Here is a 22,500-nt window from a genome sequence, read left to right as displayed (position 1 = left end):
CTGCCTGTCTGTCTGCCTGCCTGCCTGCCTGCCTGCCTGCCTGTCTGCCTGTCTGCCTGCCTGCCTGTCTGTCTGCCTGCCTGCCTGTCTGTCTGCCTGCCTGCCTGCCTGTCTGTCTGCCTGCCTGCCTGCCTGCCTGTCTGCCTGTCTGCCTGCCTGTCTGCCTATCTGCCTGTGACTGAGGTAGGGGTTAGGGGTGGGACCCATCGGCTGACTTAGCTTGATTACCATAACTTTCAAATCTCTTCGAGACTTGGTCTGACCAAGAGCATAACAACTAACGTTCTCAAACAGCACGGTTGACCCATCTCCCTGGGTTTGCTACTGGTCGAGGGCAGAAAAAGGCTGAGAAGAGAGCTGAGAGAAAGGCTGAGAGTATGTCTCTGCTTAAACTATGTCACTGCCTTGAACACGCCTCTACCCAGGACCGTTAGAGATGCTCAAAGTTGATTGGTTCCCAACAAAGTAGGTGGAGTTCCCCAGCCCGGCGGAGCTCAGATAGCGCGTTCAGCCCGACTGAGAACCGTGCTGGAGCCCGTTCCCGCACCTAATCGCGAACCGGCCGTCGCGTTCACGCCGCAGATATTTGTGTTTGTGAACCGGAAAGTTTGTCTGCAATGCGAACTGCAAAATATTTGTTTTTTCTTCGCGAACCGTGATGAAAACGTGGCTGTCAGCAAGTTCATCCGGGTAACACAGTCACGTGCGGAAAAAGTTCAGAGCCCGGTATGAACACGGGCGGTTCGCAGACAAGCACTTTAGTGCCCAACGTAACTGGTGCGGGCACCGACACCAGGTCCGTTCTGGTCGTCCTGAAAGCCGTAAGATTGTAACTGAACAAGCTCTTTGCCTGAGTACTAGCAGAGCTGAAGGGGTTGCGTGATGTCAAGTCAAGTCAAGTCAAGTCAAGTCAAGTTTATTGTCAATTTCTTTACATGCACTGGTCATACAAAGAATTTGAAATTGCGTTTCTTGCTCTCCCATGCAGACATAGACTAATCTAGGTAAGGACATAGACAGTATAGACATAGACAGTACTCATACATGGACATAGACAGTATGGACGTAGACATTGCTCATACAGACATTTAAAGTGCAAGACTGGACAACAGAAGACTTGTAGAGAACATACATTAAGAGGAGGTATTTTGTTGTTCTTTTTCTAAAAGCTTTTTTCTTTATAGCGTTCTGACATAGTAATAGTAGCATTTGAAGAAAATAAATAATTAAAAAAGGTTTTTATTAAATACACCAGCAGCAGTATGTGTGTGTGTGTGTGTGTTTGTATGTGTTTTGTGTGTGTGTGTGTGTGTGTGTGTGTGTGTGTGTGTGTGTGTGTGTGTGTGTGTGTGTGTGTGTGTGTGTGTGTGTGTATGTGTATGTGTGTGTGTGTGTGTGTGTGTGTGTGTGTGTGTGTGTGTGTGTGTGTGTGTGTGTGTGTTTAGTGCAGGTAGAAAGTGCGGTGTGCGTCTGTGTGTGTGTACCTGTGTATGTGTGTGTGTGTGTGTGTGTGTGTGTATGTGTGTGAGTATGAGTTGTGTGTCAGTGTGTGTATGTTTGGGTTTAGTGCAGAAAGTGCAGTGTGCTTGTGTGTGTGTGTGTGTGTGTGTGTGTGTGTGTGTGTGTGTGTGTGTGTGTGTGTGTGTGTGTGTGTGTGTGTGTGTGTGTGTGTGTGTGTGTGTGTGTGTGTGCATGTGTATGTTTTGAGTTAGTGCAGGTTGAAAGTTCAGTCACAGATGTAGTAGTGCAGGTGGAATGTTCAGTCGCAGATATGGTGGTGGGGATGAAGGGGGGGAGCGTTGTCAGTGGCCTGGCTGGCTAGAGGCTGACAGTGAAGGGAGAGTGGGTTGAGTGTTCAGTATCTTGATTGCTTGATGCATCGTGCTGCTTGCAAGCCTGGTGGTACGGGAACGGAGGCGCCTGTACCTCTTTCCAGAGGGCAGGAGGCTGAACAGTTTGTGTGCAGGGTGGCTTGTGTCTTTGATGATCATCAGTGCTTTTCGGGTGAGGCGTGCGGTGTAAATGTCCTGCAGGGAGGGGAGTGGTACTCCAATGATCTTCTTCGCTGTGTTCACAACACGCTGGAGTGTCTTCCTGTTTTTCTCCGTGCAGCTTCCTCCCCACACTGTGATGCAGCTGGACACGACGCTCTCTATCGTTCCTCTGTAGAATGTTGTCATGATGGAGGGTGTAGCACTTGCCTTCTTTAGTTTGCGCAAGAAGTAGAGACGCTGATGGGCCTTCTTCGCCAGTGATGTAGTGTTGGTGGTCCAAGATCATTACGAGGGCGGAGCCTGGGTACGGCTGACTGGTTTACTAGTAGGAAGCACACAGTGTTTGTGCTCGAAAGGTGAGGTGCGCAAAACTTCTTTTGGCCAGTCAAGTTTTTCAGTGATTGGAACTCAAATGTGGAACAGTTTACCAACTGTAATAAAAACACAAGCTGAGTTTAAAGCATTTGCCAGACAACTGAAACACTGGCTGAAGGAAAACCAAATATGGAACCATCATAATACACAATAGAATAACACACATACATGCACACACAGCACTTACAGGTCACATGCATCATATTGTTTTTTTTCTCTTCCAGCACAAGGTTTTAATGTTATAGGAATTGTGTTTTAAGACAGCATATAATTGTAATTGTATATTTGTATACTGTATATTTTGTGTATTTTGGTATATTTTAGGTGATCTGTGTATTTTATTGGAATAATATGCCTGACCAGGGACTGAGGTTGCAAATTAGCTACCTAGCTATAAACCTTTTGTGTACCCACATCTACAAGCTGTGTCATGGCCTTGCCTTGTCATGTTTGTAACAATGTGCACTGCATTGTCCCTGTGAAATAAACTCCAAATAAATAAATAAATAAATAAAATATAAACATAAAATAAATGGTTGGTGAAAAGGAAAAACCCTGCCACAAATTTGATCAAACCACCTCAGAATCAGCTGATTATAATGCAGGTACACTGGTCCATACAGCTAGCATGAATGAATGAATGAATGAATGAATGAATGAATGAATGAATGAATGAATGAATGAATGAATGAATGAATGAATGAATGAATGAAACTTTATTGTCATTGTACAGGTACAACGAAATTGGTAAAGTGCAGATGCTCACGGTGCTTAAAAATCAACAAAGAAACCTATATACTGTATATACTGTATAAAAATAATTAAGATTTTAAAAAGTCAGCTGTGCAAAATTAAGTGTGTAGACTGCTTTTGGATAAAAACTGTCTTTTAGCCTGTTGGTTTTTGTACCCAGAGCCTGTAATGCCTGCTAATGGTATACACACAGCTACTACAGAGTCAAAACATCAACTCTCACTAGTACTGTAGGCTACCTTTCACTACAATTGTGTGTCTGCCACCGAACTGTTTCAGTTATGTTTCACCACCACATTTCATGATTTCATTTCCTCGATTGCGGCACCCTTGCGTTACCAACTCCTCTAACCACTATTACCTCCTCTTTGTCTGACCTGAGGCCCTTGTTTATAAATCTTTGGTGCCTCTGTCGTGCCGAAAAGCTAGTCCCTGCCAGAACATGAGTGCCCTCATTGAAAACAATGGAAAACAATGACCAATTTTTCAGATATTTTTTTGCCGTTTTTGCAGACAAATCAGACACAATTTAAGATGGAAAGCCTATCAATAAAGCATCTGCATTACTTCTGGAAGTACCACAAAGAGCTGGTTACAATTTCAGTATTATTTCCGTAAAAAAATCTAAGAATTTTCATAACAAATGTTACGGTTTCATCCAAATAGCTCATATGGACGAGTAATGTTACATAAGCACATGTTTAGTTCATAAATTATGTAATTCATTCTGCAAAAAATAGTGTAATTTTCTCTCAAAAAATGTCATTGGTTTCAATGACGGCACTCGTGTTCTGGCAGGGACTCGCTTTTCAGCACGACACCGCGTACAGTACAGACAGAATAGAAAGGCGAATGATTAAGATGTTCATATGGGTCCTTTTACAACAGATGACTAACTCTGTGGTTTCAGACGCGTGTCACACACACACACACACACACACACACACACACACACACACACACACACCCACACGCGCACACACACACACACACACACACACACACACACACACACACACACACACACACACACACACAGGGAAGTAATAGAAGAAAGGGGTCCATACATGAAAGTGAGTCAGGCACTGTATTGTGACATGCATTACAAAACTACTTATTGTGACATTACGGACAGAGAAGGCGTTAACAAGGCGTATTTCGTATTTTATGACTGAGGCAAGAGTATTCTCCAGTGTTTCTACACACATTCAATATCAGTTTAATGTAAGGACACACTTGATATTTGAACATTGATAATACAATATATATTACATATGTCACATATTTTATAGTTTTCAGTCTAAAATCATTTTCAAAGGCAAACAGGGCCGTAACAAGATATTTTCAAATACCGAGGTCAAATACTGTGCACTGTACTCAAACTTTTCGTTTTCATTACGTAATCACTGCCTTGAGGATGCACCTTGGAATGTTTGACGCAAACACTTTCTTTGCAATGTGTATCCATGACTCGCGCACTGCTACTCTGATAATAATCTATAGTTGGGATATTTCAACTCAGACTGAATTTGCCAATGCTGATTTATACGTTTCTGAAAAAAAATAGAGGACATGACCTCTGTGTCCTCAACGGTGGTTACGGCCATGCAGGCAAAGCTGACAAACTAAGATACACATTTTCATTACCACTGGACACACTCCAGTTATAAAACCACAATAGAAAACAGCCTGGCCAAGACTAGTGAAGTCACGCCACATATTCGGTCCCAGCCAATGGACTCCTACCAGCTGACGCCAGCTGACTCCAACTCTTCAACCACAGCAGCAGAACTTTTACTTTTACTCAATAAGCATTGTCATCTACACTTGCACTGAATCATGTGTCTATTCCTCAGCACCAACAACAATGGGAGAAGGGACAGAGAGAGAGAGAGAGAGGGAGAGAGAGAGAGAGAGAGAGAGAGAGAGAGAGAGAGAGAGAGAGAGAGAGAGAGAGAGAGAGAGAGAGAGAGAGCACCAAAGGAGTGAAAGAGAGAGACAGGGAGTACACTGAGAGGAAGAAGAGGAAGAAAAGAAAAACAGCAAAGAGAGCGAGTGGAGAGAGAGAGAGATAGAGAGCGACAGATACAGAGTCAAAGACAGAGACAGAGGGAGACCGACAGAGAGAGAGAGGCAGAGAAAGAGAGACAGAGGCAGAAAGAGACAGAGACAGAGAGAGAGAGAGAACGCCAGAGACAGAGGCAGAAAGAGAGCAAGACACAGAGAGACAGAGAGACAAAGACAGACAGAGAGAGAGCGCTCTTTAAAAACATCAGCAGCACCACCCCTCCTCTAATAGAGAGAGTGCTCTTTAAAAACATCAGCAGCACCACCCCTCCTCTAATGTCATTAACTCGAGTCAGGAGTCACCGCGGTGGCATCTCGTGTAGAGCGGCAGATTTGATTAAACGCAAGTAGGGCACAGCCGTGCCTGGACAGGAAATGTGGCATATAGGGCATTTCCATTATTACACTACATTACATTACAGTACATTACATTACAGTACACTACATTGCACTTAGCTGATGCTTTCATTTACTCAAAGCGACTTACATGTATTATTTGTCAGGGTGTTGGTTACAGTCCCTGGAGCAATGTGGGGTTGGGTGCCTTGCTCAAGGGCACTTCAGCCATGGATGGAGGTATAGGGAGAGGTCAGGAGGGGATCCACAGCCGATCTGACATTTAGGGCATTTGCACCGCCAGACCTGGACTGGAAATCTGACATTTAGGGCATTTGCACCGCCAGACCTGGACTGGAAATCTGACATTTAGGGCACAGCCAGGCCTGGACAGGATCACAGGAAATGTGCCATTTAGAGCATTTGCACAACCAGACTCGTGATAGGTCACCGTTCATCTGTTCAGAAGGTGCAGGATTCAGCTAAAATGTCTTTATTATTTATGTTAGTACAGGAGAGAGATGGGGAAGGTTTGGCAAAGGACCCGGGCCGGAATCGAACCCGGGTCGCCGGCCGCCAGTAGCAGTCCAGTGCCCTGCAGTTAGAGCCACGGTATAGGGGCCTGGGTCGCCCTATCGAAATTGTGGGCTAGTCTCTTGGAGAAAATAAACACACACACACACACACACACACACATCCAACAGCATTAGCCTCTGAGGACTAGCGCCCATGGAGGAAATGCCCTATACAAAGGAGACAAGCCGCACACTTCAGGCCTTTTTTTGTGCAAAGGAGCTTTACTTGACTTGCGGACCTACTTTGCACAAAAAAAGGCCTGAAGTGTGCGGCTTGTCTCCTTTGTGTAGGGCATTTCCCCCATGGGCGCAAGTCCATAAATAATAAATAAACTAATAAAAGAGAGAAAAATAAATAAATAGATAGGGCGAACCATAAGCCTATCTTGAGTAGCTCTACAAACTAGGGGTGCATTTTTCGAAAGCGTATTGATAACTATAGTAGCTACTTGCAATACAATTTCCCATGGGAAACTACCGAAGTTGCTAACTGCTAACAACTACCCTTTCGAGAAATGCACCCTAGAATGGCAACTGGAATGCCTGGTCCGTTTTTTAGCTCCAGTCCTGCCCTGGACGGGGCCATGATAGCATGATTCAGCGCTGCCATGCGCTGCTCACACCTCCCTGCTATGTCTGCTAGCAGGCTATTGGCAAACACATGCTGCATACATAACCGACAGTGATGGGCAACCAGGAGTCAGTAGTTCCAGTGCTAATCCAGTGCCACATATTCCACATGACCTGGCTGTACCTGCCCAATGTAAATGGTAAATGGTAAATGGACTGCATTTATATAGTGCCTTTCCACTCTTTTCAAGCACTAAAAAAAGCTTTACATTGTATGCCTCACATTCACCCATTCACACTCACATTCACACACCAGTGGCCGTGGCTGCCACGCAGAGTACCACCCTGCCACCAGGAGCAACTTGGGGTTAAGTGTCTTGCTCAAGGACACAACGATGGGAGTCAGGCAGAGCGAGGCTCGAACCTGCAACCTTTGGGTTGCTGAACGTCTCCTCTACCATCTGAGTCCACTAAAGCCTGAAAGCCCTGCTGGGAAACTCCAACTCCCATTGTCATTTTGACACAGCACTCCACAGCACACAAGTGAACACTGCACACAACGTTCGGCATGGAGCGTTAGAAAACCTCCCTCCCGAAGCATCAATACAGTGCGGTAGTAGCGTTGGGCTATCGGACCGGCCCTTTAGCTCAGCGGTCTCGTACGGTGCCTCCCATTGGCAAACCTGATGCATTGACGAGGTGGCAGGTTCGCAGCCCAGAGATGGACAAACTGTGCAGGAACACCTCGGTCACATACATACAGTTAGCTCCAATAGGACACCCCCCCCCCCAGCCATATAGCTACATATATAAGACACAGTGTGGGCCCCCTATACACCTGGGGCCCTGGTTACTCAGACACACTTTACCCCCTCTGTACGACACCCCTATACGGATCAGACAGACAGCCGAGCTACAAGCTCAGCTACTCAGCTCTAAATTGAACCAGAAAACCGAGCTACAAAAACAGGCAACTCGCTCCATCAGTATAGCAGACTGTTTTTGGTAGAGACTGCTTACTGTAATATGCATTTACAATAGAAAATAAGGTTTACTTGACGCAGGTGTCATACGCATGACATAACAATGTCATAACGGTGTCATAATGCAGTCATCTATTTGTCGTGAACATTATGTCAATGTCATAAACGTCATTTTATGACCTAATCATTAAGTGGCATTCGGAAGGACAGCCCTAACAATGTCAACTTTTCATGACCATGAAACATTAAGACTGACACCATGTTTTGACACTATTATGACACTGTTTATGTGACGCCAGCGTCAAATAAAGTGTTACTGAAAATACTGCTTGCTGACAGTGGCACTTTTCTGAGGTAACTTAGTTAAAGTGATACGGCCCCATTTTTTGAAATATGCTTATTTTACACCTCCCCTTGAGTTAAATAACAAGGTTTTACCATTCTTCTATAATTTCAACTGTTCTCTGGGTATGGCAGTGCAAATTTTGCCTCCAAGCTAACAGTTAACATTGAGTCCTATGAGACCACTTAGCCGCCAGCTGGTCTCATAGGACTCAATGTTAACTGCTAGCTTGGAGGTAAAATTTGCACTGCCATACCCAGAGAACGATTGAAAGTACAAGAGAACAATAAAACCCTATAATTTAACCGGAGGGGAGGTGTAAAATAAGCTTATTTCCAAAAATGGGACAGTATCACTTTAAGATGCCATATCTCTCAGCCATTCACCTCAGTTATGTGACTCAAGATAGTGTGATTTGCATTACTGTGAGTAACACTGTGTGTGTGTGTGTGTGTGTGTGTGTGTGTGTGTGTGTGTGTGTGTGTGTGTGTGTGTGTGTGTGTGTGTGTGTGTGTGTGTGTGTGTGTGTGTGTGTGTGTGTGTGTGTGCACGTACTGTATAGTACCTTTGCAAAGTAAGACTCAGACCGTATGCTCATTATGCTGTGTCAACATGATGGGTGTTTCCAAACTCAGGCGAGTACTTACTTGTCCTTGCCGATGGTTTCATAGTCTTTCACAATGACATCGATGAAGGCAGTGGATTCAAGTGCAGCGCCCTTCAAGTCAAACTCAAGAACCTTAAAATGAGAAGAAGCGTGTTACTTTCAGGAAAATAAACTATGCGCCACACCACCACATATTATGCTACAAGGTCATAAGGTCAATAAAGTCAAGTGATTTAGAGAAACATATGACTTCATTGTGATTAATATTTCACAGACTCAGGGTCCAAATTATACATACATTCAGTGTTTAAACTTTAAATACATCAATAAGACCCTGAGAGATCGTTTCAATTGTATGTTCTCTTAGCTTGTTGACGTGCGACCTCTCCCAATGTTCACACGTTTAGCTTGACAGCACAAAGATGGCTATTTCACATGTTTTAAAAACTCAGTGTTAATTCAACTTTTAGAGAGTAGGCCTACTCTGGTGTAACGGAGGCTAACTAGCACAGAGTTGGCGTGGAACGTTGGTAAACCTCCCTCCGATAGCCTCATACAGTCTCGTGCCGTTGGGCCGAGAGACTAGTCTCTTGGCCCAGCGGTATCGTACTGTGTCTCCCATTGCCGAACCGTTGTAGTTGACGAGGTCGCACGTTCGATCCCCGAGGGGGGTGAACAGGTGCAAGATGACCTCCGTCACAGTGGTGCCGTGACCCGGATGGGAGTGAGGTTTAAGGGGGAGAGTGTAACGGAGGCTAACTAGCACAGAGTTGGCGTGGAACGTTGGTAAACCTCCCTCCGATAGCCTCATACAGTCTCGTGCCGTTGGGCCGAGAGACTAGTCTCTTGGCCCAGCGGTATCGTACTGTGTCTCCCATTGCCGAACCGTTGTAGTTGACGAGGTCGCACGTTCGATCCCCGAGGGGGGTGAACAGGTGCAAGATGACCTCCGTCACACTGGGAGCAAATACACATCTCTCTGTGTTGAATTAACATTGCATTTTAACCGCATGTTCAACATGGGGAAAACACTCGGCTAATGCACTGTGGGCAGGGCTGTAATCGAGATCAAATACTGCGTGCTGTACTGCATACTGTACATTTAGAATGCACTTCAGTCAAACTATTAAGTTTGTTTACATTAATCACTTGAGGATAAATGGGGGTGGCATAGACTGAATGTATCATTGTTGATCATCGATTTTCATCATAGATAAATTTTTCATTACTGAAAAAAATACAGAGGACATGACCTCTATGTCCTAAATGGTAGTTAGGGCCATGACTGTGGGCACTAAAAAACTGTTTCCTCTTTACACAGTAGGCTATGTCACAAAAGATAGCAGATTACAGTGTCCCAATGACAATGACAGAGTTGAGCTACTGCTGTGTTACGCACTACAGCTGAAATGAATGAGATGCAAATGTTCTACCAAGCGTCATGGGCAGTGCATGCACCACATAGGCTACTGGGTTTCCGCGTTCATTCACTCATTCATTTATTTATTTATTTGTAATGTAATGTAGCCTACTGGTGCTTACTTCATTCCAGACTGGGTTCAATTCACTGTTGATTGACTTGGTCTTCTTCTTTTCCCCTGCAATATTACACAGCAGGGGTGAGTTTCTCAAAAGGGAAGTTGATAGCTTGTTAGCAACTTTGGTAGTTGCCAATGGGAAAATGCATTGAAAGCAACGAAGTAGCTAATGTAGTAAGCAACTTTGGTTTTGAGAAATTCACAGCAGATAACATGTCATGAGTTTATTACTTCATGGTCGTAAAGCATCCTACTTCAGTTGCCTCTTGTTCTGCATTCAATTGTTGTCAATCCATGCAGGGCCGGATTAACGCACAGGCTAGATATGGCTGCAGCCTAGGGGCCCCCACCTGCCAGGGAGCCCCTGATTGAACTAAGTGTGTGTGTGTGTGTGTGTGTGTGTGTGTGTGTGTGTGTGTGTGTGTGTGTGTGTGTGTGTGTGTGTGTGTGTGTGTGTGTGTGTGTGTGTGTGTGTGTGTGTGTGTGTGTGTGTGTGTGTGTGTGTGTACGGGGGGGAGGCGGGTGTGCAAAGGCATATACAGTAGACGCAATAGGCCTACTCAAATGCAATGACAACACTAAGCCGCATATAATACATCAGCAAGGAGGGATTACTGCAAGGGCCTACCGGGCCCAGGCCCAGGGGCCCAAGAGTCCAGAGGGCCCTGAAGCCCAATCCTCTAAATTTCCATTCTCATGTTGTGTAAAATCACACTTTTAACAACTCTATTTTCACATATTTTCAGGGGAAAAACACCTGAATGCCCAACAATATAGGGTCTCTAACATCTGGAGGGGGCCCTTTCTTGTTGTCTGGCCCAGGGACCCATGGAGTCATTATCCGTCCCTGTACATCAGTTATTACACTTCGCCTGGTGGTGGAGGTAGGAAAACTGATAGAGTAGCCTACTTCTGATTTTATTTATTAGGCTAAACCTCTGCTCATGTCAGCATTTCTTGTAAATAAGTAGCCTATCTAGTAGCCTATGTCAACAACCTGGACAACACACTCCAAGGTGGACGGAAGAGAGACTCCCTCCCATGTCTCAACATCATTTCCAGAGGGCACACCTAACTCTGGAGCCTGCTATCATCCGTGTTGGTACAGGGTGTGTGTTGGCATAGGCTAACACAGGATGTGGTTTCCTTCTCTTCTAGTTAAATGGCTTGAGCATGGAATAAAAAAACTGCGCAAAAAACAGGGTTATTCTTCCAAGTGCGCAGAAAGGTCTAAAAGAAAACTGGAAAAAGTTGTGTTAGAGGCATCTGGTGGCAAATGCGTGTCCTTTTCGGCATCGATAATGTAAAACAAGTTACAATATTGTCTCAATGAGACTCGTGAGTTTAAGCATCGTCTCAAGATCCATTAGGCTATTCATTCATTCCGCAACATAAATGAGCGCATTATTCCCCTTCTCTTTGCCTTACCTTTGTAAATGATTGACGTAATGGGATCGGGCGCCCCAATCTTCTTTTTGGGAAGACCCTTGGCAGATTCCACAACAACGCGCAACATTTTGGTGAAATCCTTAAAAAATTACAATCCTTAGATATGTGCGCAAAATGATGGCATTCTCAGCGCCAGAGACACGGGGAACTCAAGGGAAATGGGTATGTGTGAGCTGCCTTTCTCGGGGAAATGGGAGGAGAAGGAGGAGGCTGATGATTACTACAGTCAGTGAGTAAGCGGCAATTTTCCTACCTGGCACGATCAGAGCGATGCAACCCCACACACTAGAAGTCTGAGATTAGACCTACTTTAAAAGTTGTGGAGGAGGCTATCGTGGCTATTTTAGAGTCCTGAAAAGTGAGTGCATTGTGTCTCTTTGTGTCTGGTGTTGTAGGCTATTTGGACATTCGATACTTGCTCCGGACTTCACTGTGTGTAGTCGAAGTGGAAAGTTCCATAAACAAATCTGCAGCGAGGATAATCAGATGGGTATCTGTAGGCTAGAGAGCGCAGCCTGCGCCTATGCACTATCAAGGCACTCTGTCACCATCTACTGGCCAATGTGCGTAAATGACAATGACATGTTGGTATGTTATTCATACCAAGTTCATTCTGCAGTTATTGTGTTTGTGTTTATAATCTGCAGATATATTGGTGGGGATTTTTTTTCAGCTCGAGCACATCAAGAATTTGTATGAAATAAGCCTACAAAAGGTCAACCTTCATTATAGCCTACAAGAGTCGGTAATTTAAACATTATTTTATCTCGTGTTCATTACGCTACAACGCTACCACTTAGGCCTCTTACCAATAATACTACAATTACTATTGTGATTCATTTTTTCCAGACTAGCAAGAGGCCTAGATATTGATAAATATGAAACTGCGACGATAAAGCCTTCTTGATGAAGCCATAAAAGGAACGCAAAATAAGAAACCGGATGTGACGTAGGACGCGCTGCATTCAAACTTGTTTTCATTACGGAAGCGTTTCAAGACCGTTTAGGAGCTCCCTGAAGTTTCTCAACAACGTTGTGATGCTGTAAACAGTTTGGAATACAACTATTCATTGTAAGTTGTTGTTTGTAAACATTAATTTAAGATGTTATACGTGTACAACATTCTGTCTATTGCTAGTGTCTTGCTACTTTGTTGCATTGTTGTCAATCTTTGGACACACTGTCTGTCCCAAGATACGAGATAGGCTAGGCACGGTTATCTTTAAAATGTTGCTGTCACAATCGTTTTTGTTTTTTAAGAAAGTATAGTCATTGATATTATCATATATTTTTGCTATTTTCACATTTCACTTTCTACGTTAATTTACGGCATTATCCATAAGTCTAGGTTTGGATGGATCTCGAAAACAACCCATGTGAAGCAAGTGTCAGATTTCACGACGCAGAGCAGCTGTTGATTACCAGTTTATTGTGTTTTTTCTAGGAAACACTCCTGTGATGGCTGCCAGAGGCGCTAAGGATGCTATCGCAAACAAGCTGGGATTTAAATCAAACGGATCGAAACTGGAGTTGGAGTTAGACAAGCTTCGAAGAGAAAATGCCCACCTCAAGAAGAACTTGGACGACATGTCCAGACGACATGCCCATGCGAAACACTCCGATTCGGATAAAACAAAACTGCTTGAGGTAGGCTTACGTTTAGGCGGTAAAGACAAGTCTTTGAATTGGTCATTCACCATTGCTGATACAAACCTTTAAGACATAACTTAGGTCAATAACAGACATAATTGCACTTGCCCGTTGAGGGTGTGGAAAGAAAATCAGTGACATTGCACTGATGTAAAGGTGTAGATTTGGCTCGGAAAGTGGTGGGGACTACTATGACAAATTGTTTCGGTATGCTATTTTTACATTATGTTTGTGGAAAAAGTGGTGGATACAAGCTCAGTGTAGGTAGGCCTATCGAGTCAAAAGGGGTATGGACATGTCCCCCCTCCATCCACATGTAAAACCATGACACCCATGCACCAATAAATGCATCATAAATTACTAATTGTCATAACGATGCGTCATTATGCAGAGGATCGTCTCTCTGGAGACTTTGAGAGAGAAGAACTCCCAGCAGCTCTTGACCAAGGACCAGGAGATCGCGTCTCTGCGGCTGCAGCTGCGGTCGGCCCAGGGCGAGGTGGTGCACTCCCTACACTCGCAGCTGGACGAGAAGAAGAGGGAGGCCGAGCAGAGGGAGAGACTCTTCCAGTCGCTGACGGTGGAGACGGAAAACCTGAAGAACCGGTTGGCCTCGGTGACCGAGAGGTGTCAGGCCCTGGAGAAGAAGGAGCCGACTGGTGCACAGGTGAGGAAATTTATTTAAACATCACTGTCTGCCTGCTCCGGTGTCACTCTTGACGGCCAGGTGTGAAAAACAGGGTTGCCACTAGGGATGCACCGATACCACTTTTTTGAAAACCGATACAAGTACGAGTACATTAATATGTATACTTGCCGATACCGAGTACCGATACAGATTCCTTTTACCACCAAAATACAATGTAAAATTGAAAGAAAAATGTCTGCACACTTAAATCCCCTTTGTGTTCTTTTTAATAGGCCAAGCTTTCGGTCTACTGACCTTCAGGTCTACTACCGAAGGTCAGTAGACCGAAAGCTTGGCCTATTAAAAAGAACACAAAGGGGATTTAAGTGTGCAGACATTTTTCTTTCAATTTTACACAGTTTTTGTTTATGTTTGGCACCTTTTAATCGAGAGTGCGGTGTGATCCGGCTATACACAGACCACCAAAATACAATGAAAATAAATTCATGGATTTGTCTTTTTCCACCTGTGATATTCTTATTGTCCATTTCCATGTAGATTTAAATGTTAGTAAATGTATGAGGTGGCACTTTTTTCCATGCTGCTTTCAAGTCCACGGAACGTGACAAGATTTTGCATTGTTTTGTGTAATAGCAGTATCGGTGCCTGGTATCGGCAAGTGCTTGATGAGTACGAGTACAATGAGCAGTATCGGGTGCCGATACCGATATCGGTGCATCGGTGCATCCCCAGTTGCCACTCGTCCTGGAAAACCTGGGAATGTTTGAGGGTTGTTTTCCAGTCATGGGAATGTCCTGGAATGTGATGATAACCACCAGATGTCCTTGAAATATTGTCCTATTCCCCATTGTATTTTGCCCCCATGACAAGTAAAACATTGTTATCGAAGAAGATAATACTAGGCCTACTATTGATACAAAGATTTAATGGTTATCATATGAAAGCATACTCAATATTCTGCGCAAAATAGTCAATTTTCCCCACTGTCCCCCTGAAATATACCTCTGAGACCCGTACATTGTTAACTGTTGCTCCAGGGATGGGGAGTGATCAATAGCTACTCTAGACCTGCGTAGTGCCTCTTTAAAGGCATCAGGAGGCTGAAATGTATGCACACGATTGTGACGACCCCCTGTCATGAATGAGATCAAAGCTCTTCTGGAAATGTTCTGGAAAATGTGGGAGCCCTGATCATGCATATGTAAATACAACACAGTGACTTCTGTCTCCATGTGCTTGAGCTGTTCTCAAATGTGCATAGAAATATGCTGTCTGTCTGAGTATCATCCCTTCCTTAGTTATTTTGATCAAGAGGTGTCATGCTTCGCTTCGGTTGACTATGACCTTTGTCTCTACAGCACCATAGCAATAAGTAGGTGAGTGGAAATGCCACTAGAAGTCTGGCCATAAATATAAAGCATCAACCGTTAGAAGAGGTGTTGGTTTCACTTTCACCTAACGGAAGTGAAGTGGGCCTGGCCTGGCTTGTGTTTTTGAAAAGTTGGGGCGCACCCTTACCCAATCCGTGCATGAATGGAGGGCGTGACAAAAGTCAAGTAAATTCAGTCCCATTTCATTGTGGGTTTTTTTTGTTGTTGTTGTTGTGTTTTCATCCCAATCACCTGTAATCTGCCAAACGTCATTGTTGTTGCACAGTGCTTGCCTACCAACAGATGGCAGCAACTCACTCCTTTTTGTCATCTTTGGTGACTGCAGCTTGACAGACTTGGTGTCTGCCAGGTAGCGGATTTACACATAATACCATGGGGCTTACGAGTGGGGCAGGACTGTCACCCGCAGCTTTACAAGTAAGCATGCACTTTAGCTGCACGCAAAGAGCAAGCTATGACTCCAACAACAGGCAGTCATCATGGGTAAGCAGTTAGGGCGTCAGACTTGTACCGCAAAGGTTGCCGGTTTGACTCCCGACCCGGCCCGCCAAGTTGGTGGTGGTGGGGGGGGGAGTAATTTAACCAGTGCTCTGCTCTCCCCCATCCTCCTCCCTGACTGAGGTCCCCTGTCCTGAGCATGGTACCGTCCCGCAGCACTGCTCCCTTTCGGGTGCCATTGGGGTTGCCCTTCACTGGGCTTTCACTTGACGTGAAGGAGCACTGGATGATCTGCTTATTAGACTCATTAGCCTCAGTTGTAGCAAAATCTGTGTCACACAGCATCCGTCCCACACAAATGTGAACACTATTTTGCTTATGCAGGCAAATGTTGTTTCTATGGGCGCCCTCAATGCACCAAAAACTCTCCATAGTGAACACATTATTTTGTAATTATTAACATAAAGTTCAAATTGCTTTGTGGAAGTAAAAAAGAAAAACAAAGTTTGAATGAATGTACATTTTTGCGGTCACAGCTGTGCAGCTGATGTAGTCTCAGTTTTCCCCTGATCTAGTTCCTGAAACATTTTATTAGCCAGTAGGGGAAGAAGTGTGAATTATCAACTTGTCACATGTGTGAAAAAGGCCTATCTGAATTCACTTTCCAGCCCCCCCCAATGTCCAAGAAGCACACTAAGCAATGTCTGGTTTATAACAGTGCACACAGTGTATTTTGCAGTGCTAATTTATTATTGTTTCATTACCTTGCATTTGGCAGACACTTTATAACCAAAGCAACGTACAGATGAAGACATGATCATAGCCAACATCACTAGCAGATACAAAGTGCACAGGAAATGTACAGAACAACAAGATGCAAAGAAGGGTTAGTTAGTTTTTTGTTTTGTTTGTTTTTTTGTGGGTTTTTTTGAGTAAAGTAGAGTACACACACACATACACGTCATGTCAAGAGTCTGGCCTGGGGCTAGGGTAGCTCAAGCGTTAGGGTAGTAGATATAGTCACGAAAGAGGAGAGTCTTCGTTCACTTGCTTCTTGAAAGTTGCAAGATATGTGCTTAGTCTTGCACTTCAAGAGTCTGTTAAACATCTTCTGGAGCAGGGATCTCAAACTCAGGCACGGGGGCCAAATCTGACCTGTGGGGTTGTTTTAATCGACCCACAAGATCATTTCAAGTATTACAGTTGGCCCACATACACCACTAATGTATAGTTTAACAAGACGTCAACATGAAATTAGATGCGTCACAGGCATATGAGTGGGCCCAGGCCAATGAAACAGCTCACACTCGTGTACAGGTACATTTGAACTACCATTTATGAGGGGGAAAGAGTATGGGAAATTTAACTCCAGATTTGGATTTTTGCCCTCAGTCATTTTGAGTTTGACGCCCCTGCTCCAGGGTGCATTTGCTCCCAGATTATTCTCTTAAGTGTTGAATTAACACTGCACTTTTAACTGTGCGCATCTCTGTAACGGTAGTTCTGTAGTATGAGTTGACATGACAAATCCACTTAGAGCCGGTAGAGTAGAGGGGCAGAGAGATGACGGCCTCGGACGGCCGCCAAGAAATGACTTCCTGGTATTACTTTAAAAACTATGTCAAGCCGTCGTCGTACACGTATGATGACCTTGACGATTAGCCCCTTTTGCTATGCTAATAGCCTAAGCCTTCCTCGAATGCATCCCAGGACATCCTTCTCGTCCTCCCTCGTCAGACTTTCCATAATCCATAATCGGGGGGGGGAGGGGGGGGGGGGCATCTCCAGTTACTCATCTGCTCTCCCAGTAATCAAGAGTCTGACCCCAGCTAAGCTCAGTTTAGTTTAGTGGCCAACTCGCCCTCGCTAGCGCGCACGCACATTACGCTAATAACTCTAGTAGTCCAACCGTGGCCTAACCAATTACGGGATGAGAATGAAAGCTCATCAGAAAAAGTTGACGGGCTTATGGCTTATTATGGCATCAGCTGAGGCGCGCATCGCAAGGGGTTAAGGGTTAAGGGAGTTATGATTGGATGAAAAGGCGTTAGGGCGGATGAGCTTGTGCTCATGCCGTTATGATCGGGGATGAGGAGAAGATGGAGGTGGGTCGGTTATGATGAGATCATGCGTGGGGTCGAGACTCGAGAAGCAGACGGTTATGAGATGAACGAGATAAGAGGGGTGAGAAGGAGAATCCAGAGTCTCCTCGTCACTCGTGTAAGTTGCTGTGAGGACAGCCGACGCAGGCGGTGAAGTGTTATGGTATTACGTTGTTGTCGTATTGTATGTTAGGCGGTGTCATGGAGAGCTTAAAGGTCAGGGGGAAACACCTTGTAGTTATGACGACATCTTTGCTCAGTCATCTTCTTTTGCTGTGAGGACGGCCACAGCAGGCGGTGAAGGTGTTATGGTAGGGGTTTCCAAACTTTTTTCCCTGCGCACCCCCTTGTACATTTCAGAGTGGTTCGCGCACCCCCTGAGCGAATATTTTGGTGTGCTGGTGGCCTCGCAAGTATGGATTCACTGCTCATTCACTGCATATTAAGCACAGTCATTTTTGGGGAATCCTCTTTTCCAATAGCCTTGGAATTAAACTTCACTTTAGATGGACCCTTCCAGCATACAATGCACCATACAATTAAACATTTAATGTTCATTAATACTGGATAAAAACTACCATATCCGCCATTGCTCTATTCAGCTCGCGCACCCCCTTATAGCAGGCCGCGCACCCCCAGGGGTGCACTTACCCCAGTTTGGGAAACCCTGTGTTATGGCATTATGTAGTGTCTCAGCAGTGGGTAACCTATGTCGCAAGGGCCATTTACGGCCCTTGAAGCAATCTTATCCGGCCCCCAATATAATTTTAATGTTATGCAGTTTCACATTTTTCAAATTTACCTCCATTCTAGCGATTAACATTGAATCCTATCCTAGGCCACCTGGTCTCATAGGATTCTATGTTAACCGCTAGCATGGAGGTAAAATGTGCACTGCCATACTCATAAAAACGTCTGTAAGTACGGGAGAAACGTAAAACAAAATCATTCAACTCAAGGGGAGGTGTATATGAGCTTATTTTCAAAAATGGCACAGTATCACTTTAAGGCCCTTACCCATCAGCACAGTAGGAACCGGTCAGACATTCCATCAAAGAGTGACGCCACGCTTTTAAAAAAAAATCTTTACTCCGCCCAACTTTCGGGGAAATGGTGGGATTTCTGGAATTGCCTCAGACGACGTGGTTCTTGGCGTGCAAAGCCTAGTTCCAACTGTGACATGTTGCCATGTTTGTGTCTGCTTGTGTATGTGTGCACCTTCTCACATGAACCCCAGACAATTGCCGACATATGGCAGCCTCCAGAGCTGGTGTGGGAATGTGTTTATATATGTATTATATATGTATTTTGAAAGCGCTTTGAGACAACTGTAGTTGTGATATTGTTGTATATAAATGCAGGTTTTATTGTATTGTGTTGTATTGTATTGTATTGTATTGTGTCACCCAGCGCATGAACATCTGTGTGGTGTTTGTTTTCTACAGGTCCCACCTGGTGAACTTGCTGTGATACAGGACCAGCTGAAAGATGTAAGTTCAATTGCACACACACATCCATCTAGCCTGGGCGAATAGCCGACTGTTGACTCCGTCAATTAGTCTGGCAAAAGCCATGAGGAATCCGTCTCTGTGGACAATGGGAGATGGTCTGATCTTATTTTAATTAATTGAAGTTCCAAACTCAAATTAAAACCCATATTGTGCTTTATTAGCATGCCTGTTACATTATAGCGTCGCAAAAGCATACAAATAACAAAACGAAAGTACCGGTATGAATATAGTTACCTTAACCAATCAGTAACGGCGCTCGCGGGTGAGTTCTACGTCACCACTCTCAACTGTTTGCTGATTGGCGAAACACTGAGAGAACCGAGCTCGAGGCTTTTGCCAGACGATGTGTGGAGCCAAAATCTTTGGGTGGAGTACATGGTAGGGCTGGGTTCAAAAGATTGAATCGTGATCCAATATCGATTCATGTTCGAAAAGTGTGATATCGATTCACAACTTTGTGGATCGATCTTTTGCAGATGATTATAGGCGCTATTTTTTCAAGCACATCCTGTAGCTCTCTTCCACATTAATGTAGCCTACCATGGTATTTCATGTTTGTGTGGGCATCAAAGGCTGAGATATTTAGGTTTTTATAGCCAGTCTTAGAATTCTAGGCATAAATGGGTTTAAGCAACAACCCAGCAATACAGAAGATCGATATTGAATGGAATTGGATCGAATCGTGTATCGAATTGGATCGCGACCTTCTGGATCGGAATCGAATCAATCCAGGAAATTTGGATCGAGTCCCAGCCCTAGTACATGGATGGCGTCGCCAGGCTACCATCCATCCATCCCTTCATCCCTCAATCCATCCCTTCCTTCATAATAATTGAGCTCTCCCTTCCCTTCGTTGGTTGTCGCTGTTCCTTGTTTTGTCGTTCTTGTTTGTTTGTTGTTGTTCTTCCTGTTGACATCTTCATCCTCTTCCTCCTCCTGCTCCTCCTCTTCCTGCTCCTCCTCGTCCTCCTCCTCTTCCTCCTGCTCCTCCTCCTCCTCCACCACCTCCTCCTGCTCCTCTTCCTCCACCTCCTCCTCCTTCTCCTCCTGCTCCACCTCCACCTCCTCCTCCTGCTCCTCCTCCTCCTCCTCCTCCTCCAGGCCCTGGAGAAGAACCAGCACTGGCTGGTGTATGACCAGCAGCGGGAGGTCTATGTGCAGGGGGTGCTGGCCCGCACGCAGGAGCTGGAGAAACAGCTGGCCAACAAGGAGGCGCACGCAGAGGGTAAGGAGTGGGGAGGAGGAGTAGAGGGTAAGGAGTGTTCTGTCACTGACCATGGTGGTTCCAAGGTTCGTTCCATCATAGTTCTGTCACTGACCACTGTGGTTGAATGTCCTCATCTCATCTCCTCCTCAGCGAGTACGAGTTCCAGCAGTGCCCAGCTGGAGCAACAGGCCAAGCAGCTGCAGGAGGCCCAGCGAGAGGTGGAGACACTCAGGGAGAAGGTACGTCTGGTACTCTGCTTATACACTCAGGGAGAAGGTAGGCTACATCTGCTTATACACTCAGGGAGAAGGTAGGCTACATCTGCTTATACACTCAGGGAGAAGGTAGGCTACATCTGCTTATACACTCAGGGAGAAGGTAGGCTACATCTGCTTATACACTCAGGGAGAAGGTAGGCTACATCTGCTTATACACTCAGGGAGAAGGTAGGCTACATCTGCTTAGACACTCAGGGAGAAGGTAGGCTACATCTGCTTAGACACTCAGGGAGAAGGTAGGCTACATCTGCTTAGACACTCAGGGAGAAGGTACGCTAGGTCTGCTTATAAACTCAGGAAGAAGGTACGCTAGGTCTGCTTATAAACTCAGGAAGAAGGTAGGCTACATCTGCTTATACACTCAGGGAGAAGGTACGTCTGGTACTCTACTTATACACTCAGGGAGAATGTAGGCTACATTAGGGATGCACGATGTGTATCGTCCAGATGTATCGGTATCGGCCGATATTTTACATTTCTCAACACATCGGACATCGGCCTGATGGGTAAAATTGGGCCGATGTTAACACTGATATTTTTTTATATATATGTTACGGTTCTAAAAAACTGACTTTCATTTTTTGTCTTCTAGTCTGTCACTATTTTTTATCTAATTTTATCACAGGGAGTTAAAAAGTGTTTTTGGAAATAAGAGGACATTCAAGAATTCAGTTTGTATTAAATGTTATCTCTTTGAAAAAAAAACAAAAAACATCTGTATCGGTTAATATCGGTTATCGGCCAAAACCTCAATATCGGATATCGGTATCGGCTGAAATTTTTCACATCGTGCATCCCTAGGCTACATCTGCTTATACACACATACTGTTTTCAGGCTGACCAGAACAGAGCCAGTGTCCGTTCCTCCACCAGTTGCATTTGGAACTAATGCGCCAACCTGCAAAGCAGCACTCACGTTAGTGACTGCCCATGTTCTCTTATCTCCTCTCGCACCATCTCAGGCGTCGCGTGCGGAGCGCGAGCTGGAGGATCTGAGGCGGCGGGCGGGCAAGGCGGAGTCCGAGACGCAGGCGGAGAGGCAGAGGAGCCAGCAGCGGGCCGGCAGAGAGGCTCAGGAGCTGAGGGAGAGGACCACACGCGCAGAGAGAGAGGCCGAGAGCCTCAGAGAGAAGGTGGGCAATAGAGCTTGAAAGTGACGTCACTTCCTCCGATTTCATGGGACCTCAACAGCGTTTTTAGCCGAAAATTAAAATGATATTTCAATCCCCTTCGAGTTGTGCCACGAGCTCCACATATGTTGTTTCTGATATTTTTGTAAAATTTTTCGTACGAACCCCCAAACTTCTTAGAAAGCTGTGTTTCTTCACATTTTTCATGCAGACGACCTCGGAACAAAACATTGATGCTTCTACATGAATAATCTTTATCTAGCCTCTTGAACAGCATATTTGGAGCACAGCGCATATAATGACATGGATCAGAAGATATTTGCTCGCTACTATGTTGTTAGATGGTCAGCTTAGGTCCCGTGAAATGCGGAACTAAGGGGCGGGACTTTCAAGCTCTATGGCAAAAGTCACAGTATAGGAAAGCGAAAGCCTACCTGGGAAACTCCCAACTCCCATTGTCATTGTGACACCGCACTCCACAGCACACAAGTGAACACTGCACACTACGAAATTGCATTTATGCCTCACCTGTGCAAGGGGGCAGCCCTCAATGG

At 45.0% G+C, this 22,500-nt stretch overlaps 2 protein-coding genes across 2 annotated transcripts in view; one reads left to right on the top strand and one right to left on the bottom strand.

The window, feature by feature from the left end:
• Positions 1-11,796, bottom strand: part of LOC134466903 (myoferlin-like) — a 115,440-nt gene extending 103,644 nt beyond the window's left edge. Inside the window, exons 1-3 of the mRNA XM_063220803.1 lie at positions 11,570-11,796; positions 10,146-10,201; positions 8,644-8,735 (exon numbers count right to left, since the gene is read on the bottom strand). Of these exons, the coding sequence (XP_063076873.1) occupies positions 8,644-8,735; positions 10,146-10,201; positions 11,570-11,657 (236 nt within the window). The 5' untranslated portion in view covers positions 11,658-11,796. The remainder of the gene's footprint in view (positions 1-8,643; positions 8,736-10,145; positions 10,202-11,569) is intronic.
• A 773-nt stretch (positions 11,797-12,569) lies between these two features.
• cep55l (centrosomal protein 55 like) overlaps positions 12,570-22,500 on the top strand; it is a 14,481-nt gene continuing 4,550 nt past the window's right edge. Inside the window, exons 1-7 of the mRNA XM_063220804.1 lie at positions 12,570-12,662; positions 13,035-13,237; positions 13,632-13,907; positions 19,266-19,310; positions 20,433-20,556; positions 20,689-20,777; positions 21,779-21,949. Coding sequence (XP_063076874.1) covers positions 13,049-13,237; positions 13,632-13,907; positions 19,266-19,310; positions 20,433-20,556; positions 20,689-20,777; positions 21,779-21,949 — 894 coding nt within the window. The 5' untranslated portion in view covers positions 12,570-12,662; positions 13,035-13,048. The remainder of the gene's footprint in view (positions 12,663-13,034; positions 13,238-13,631; positions 13,908-19,265; positions 19,311-20,432; positions 20,557-20,688; positions 20,778-21,778; positions 21,950-22,500) is intronic.

Source organism: Engraulis encrasicolus, chromosome 17 (genome assembly GCF_034702125.1).
Source record: "Engraulis encrasicolus isolate BLACKSEA-1 chromosome 17, IST_EnEncr_1.0, whole genome shotgun sequence".
NCBI classification, from domain to species: Eukaryota; Metazoa; Chordata; class Actinopteri; order Clupeiformes; family Engraulidae; genus Engraulis; species Engraulis encrasicolus.
Note: the sequence above shows the minus strand (reverse complement) of the source record. Positions and strands in the feature narration are given on the sequence as shown.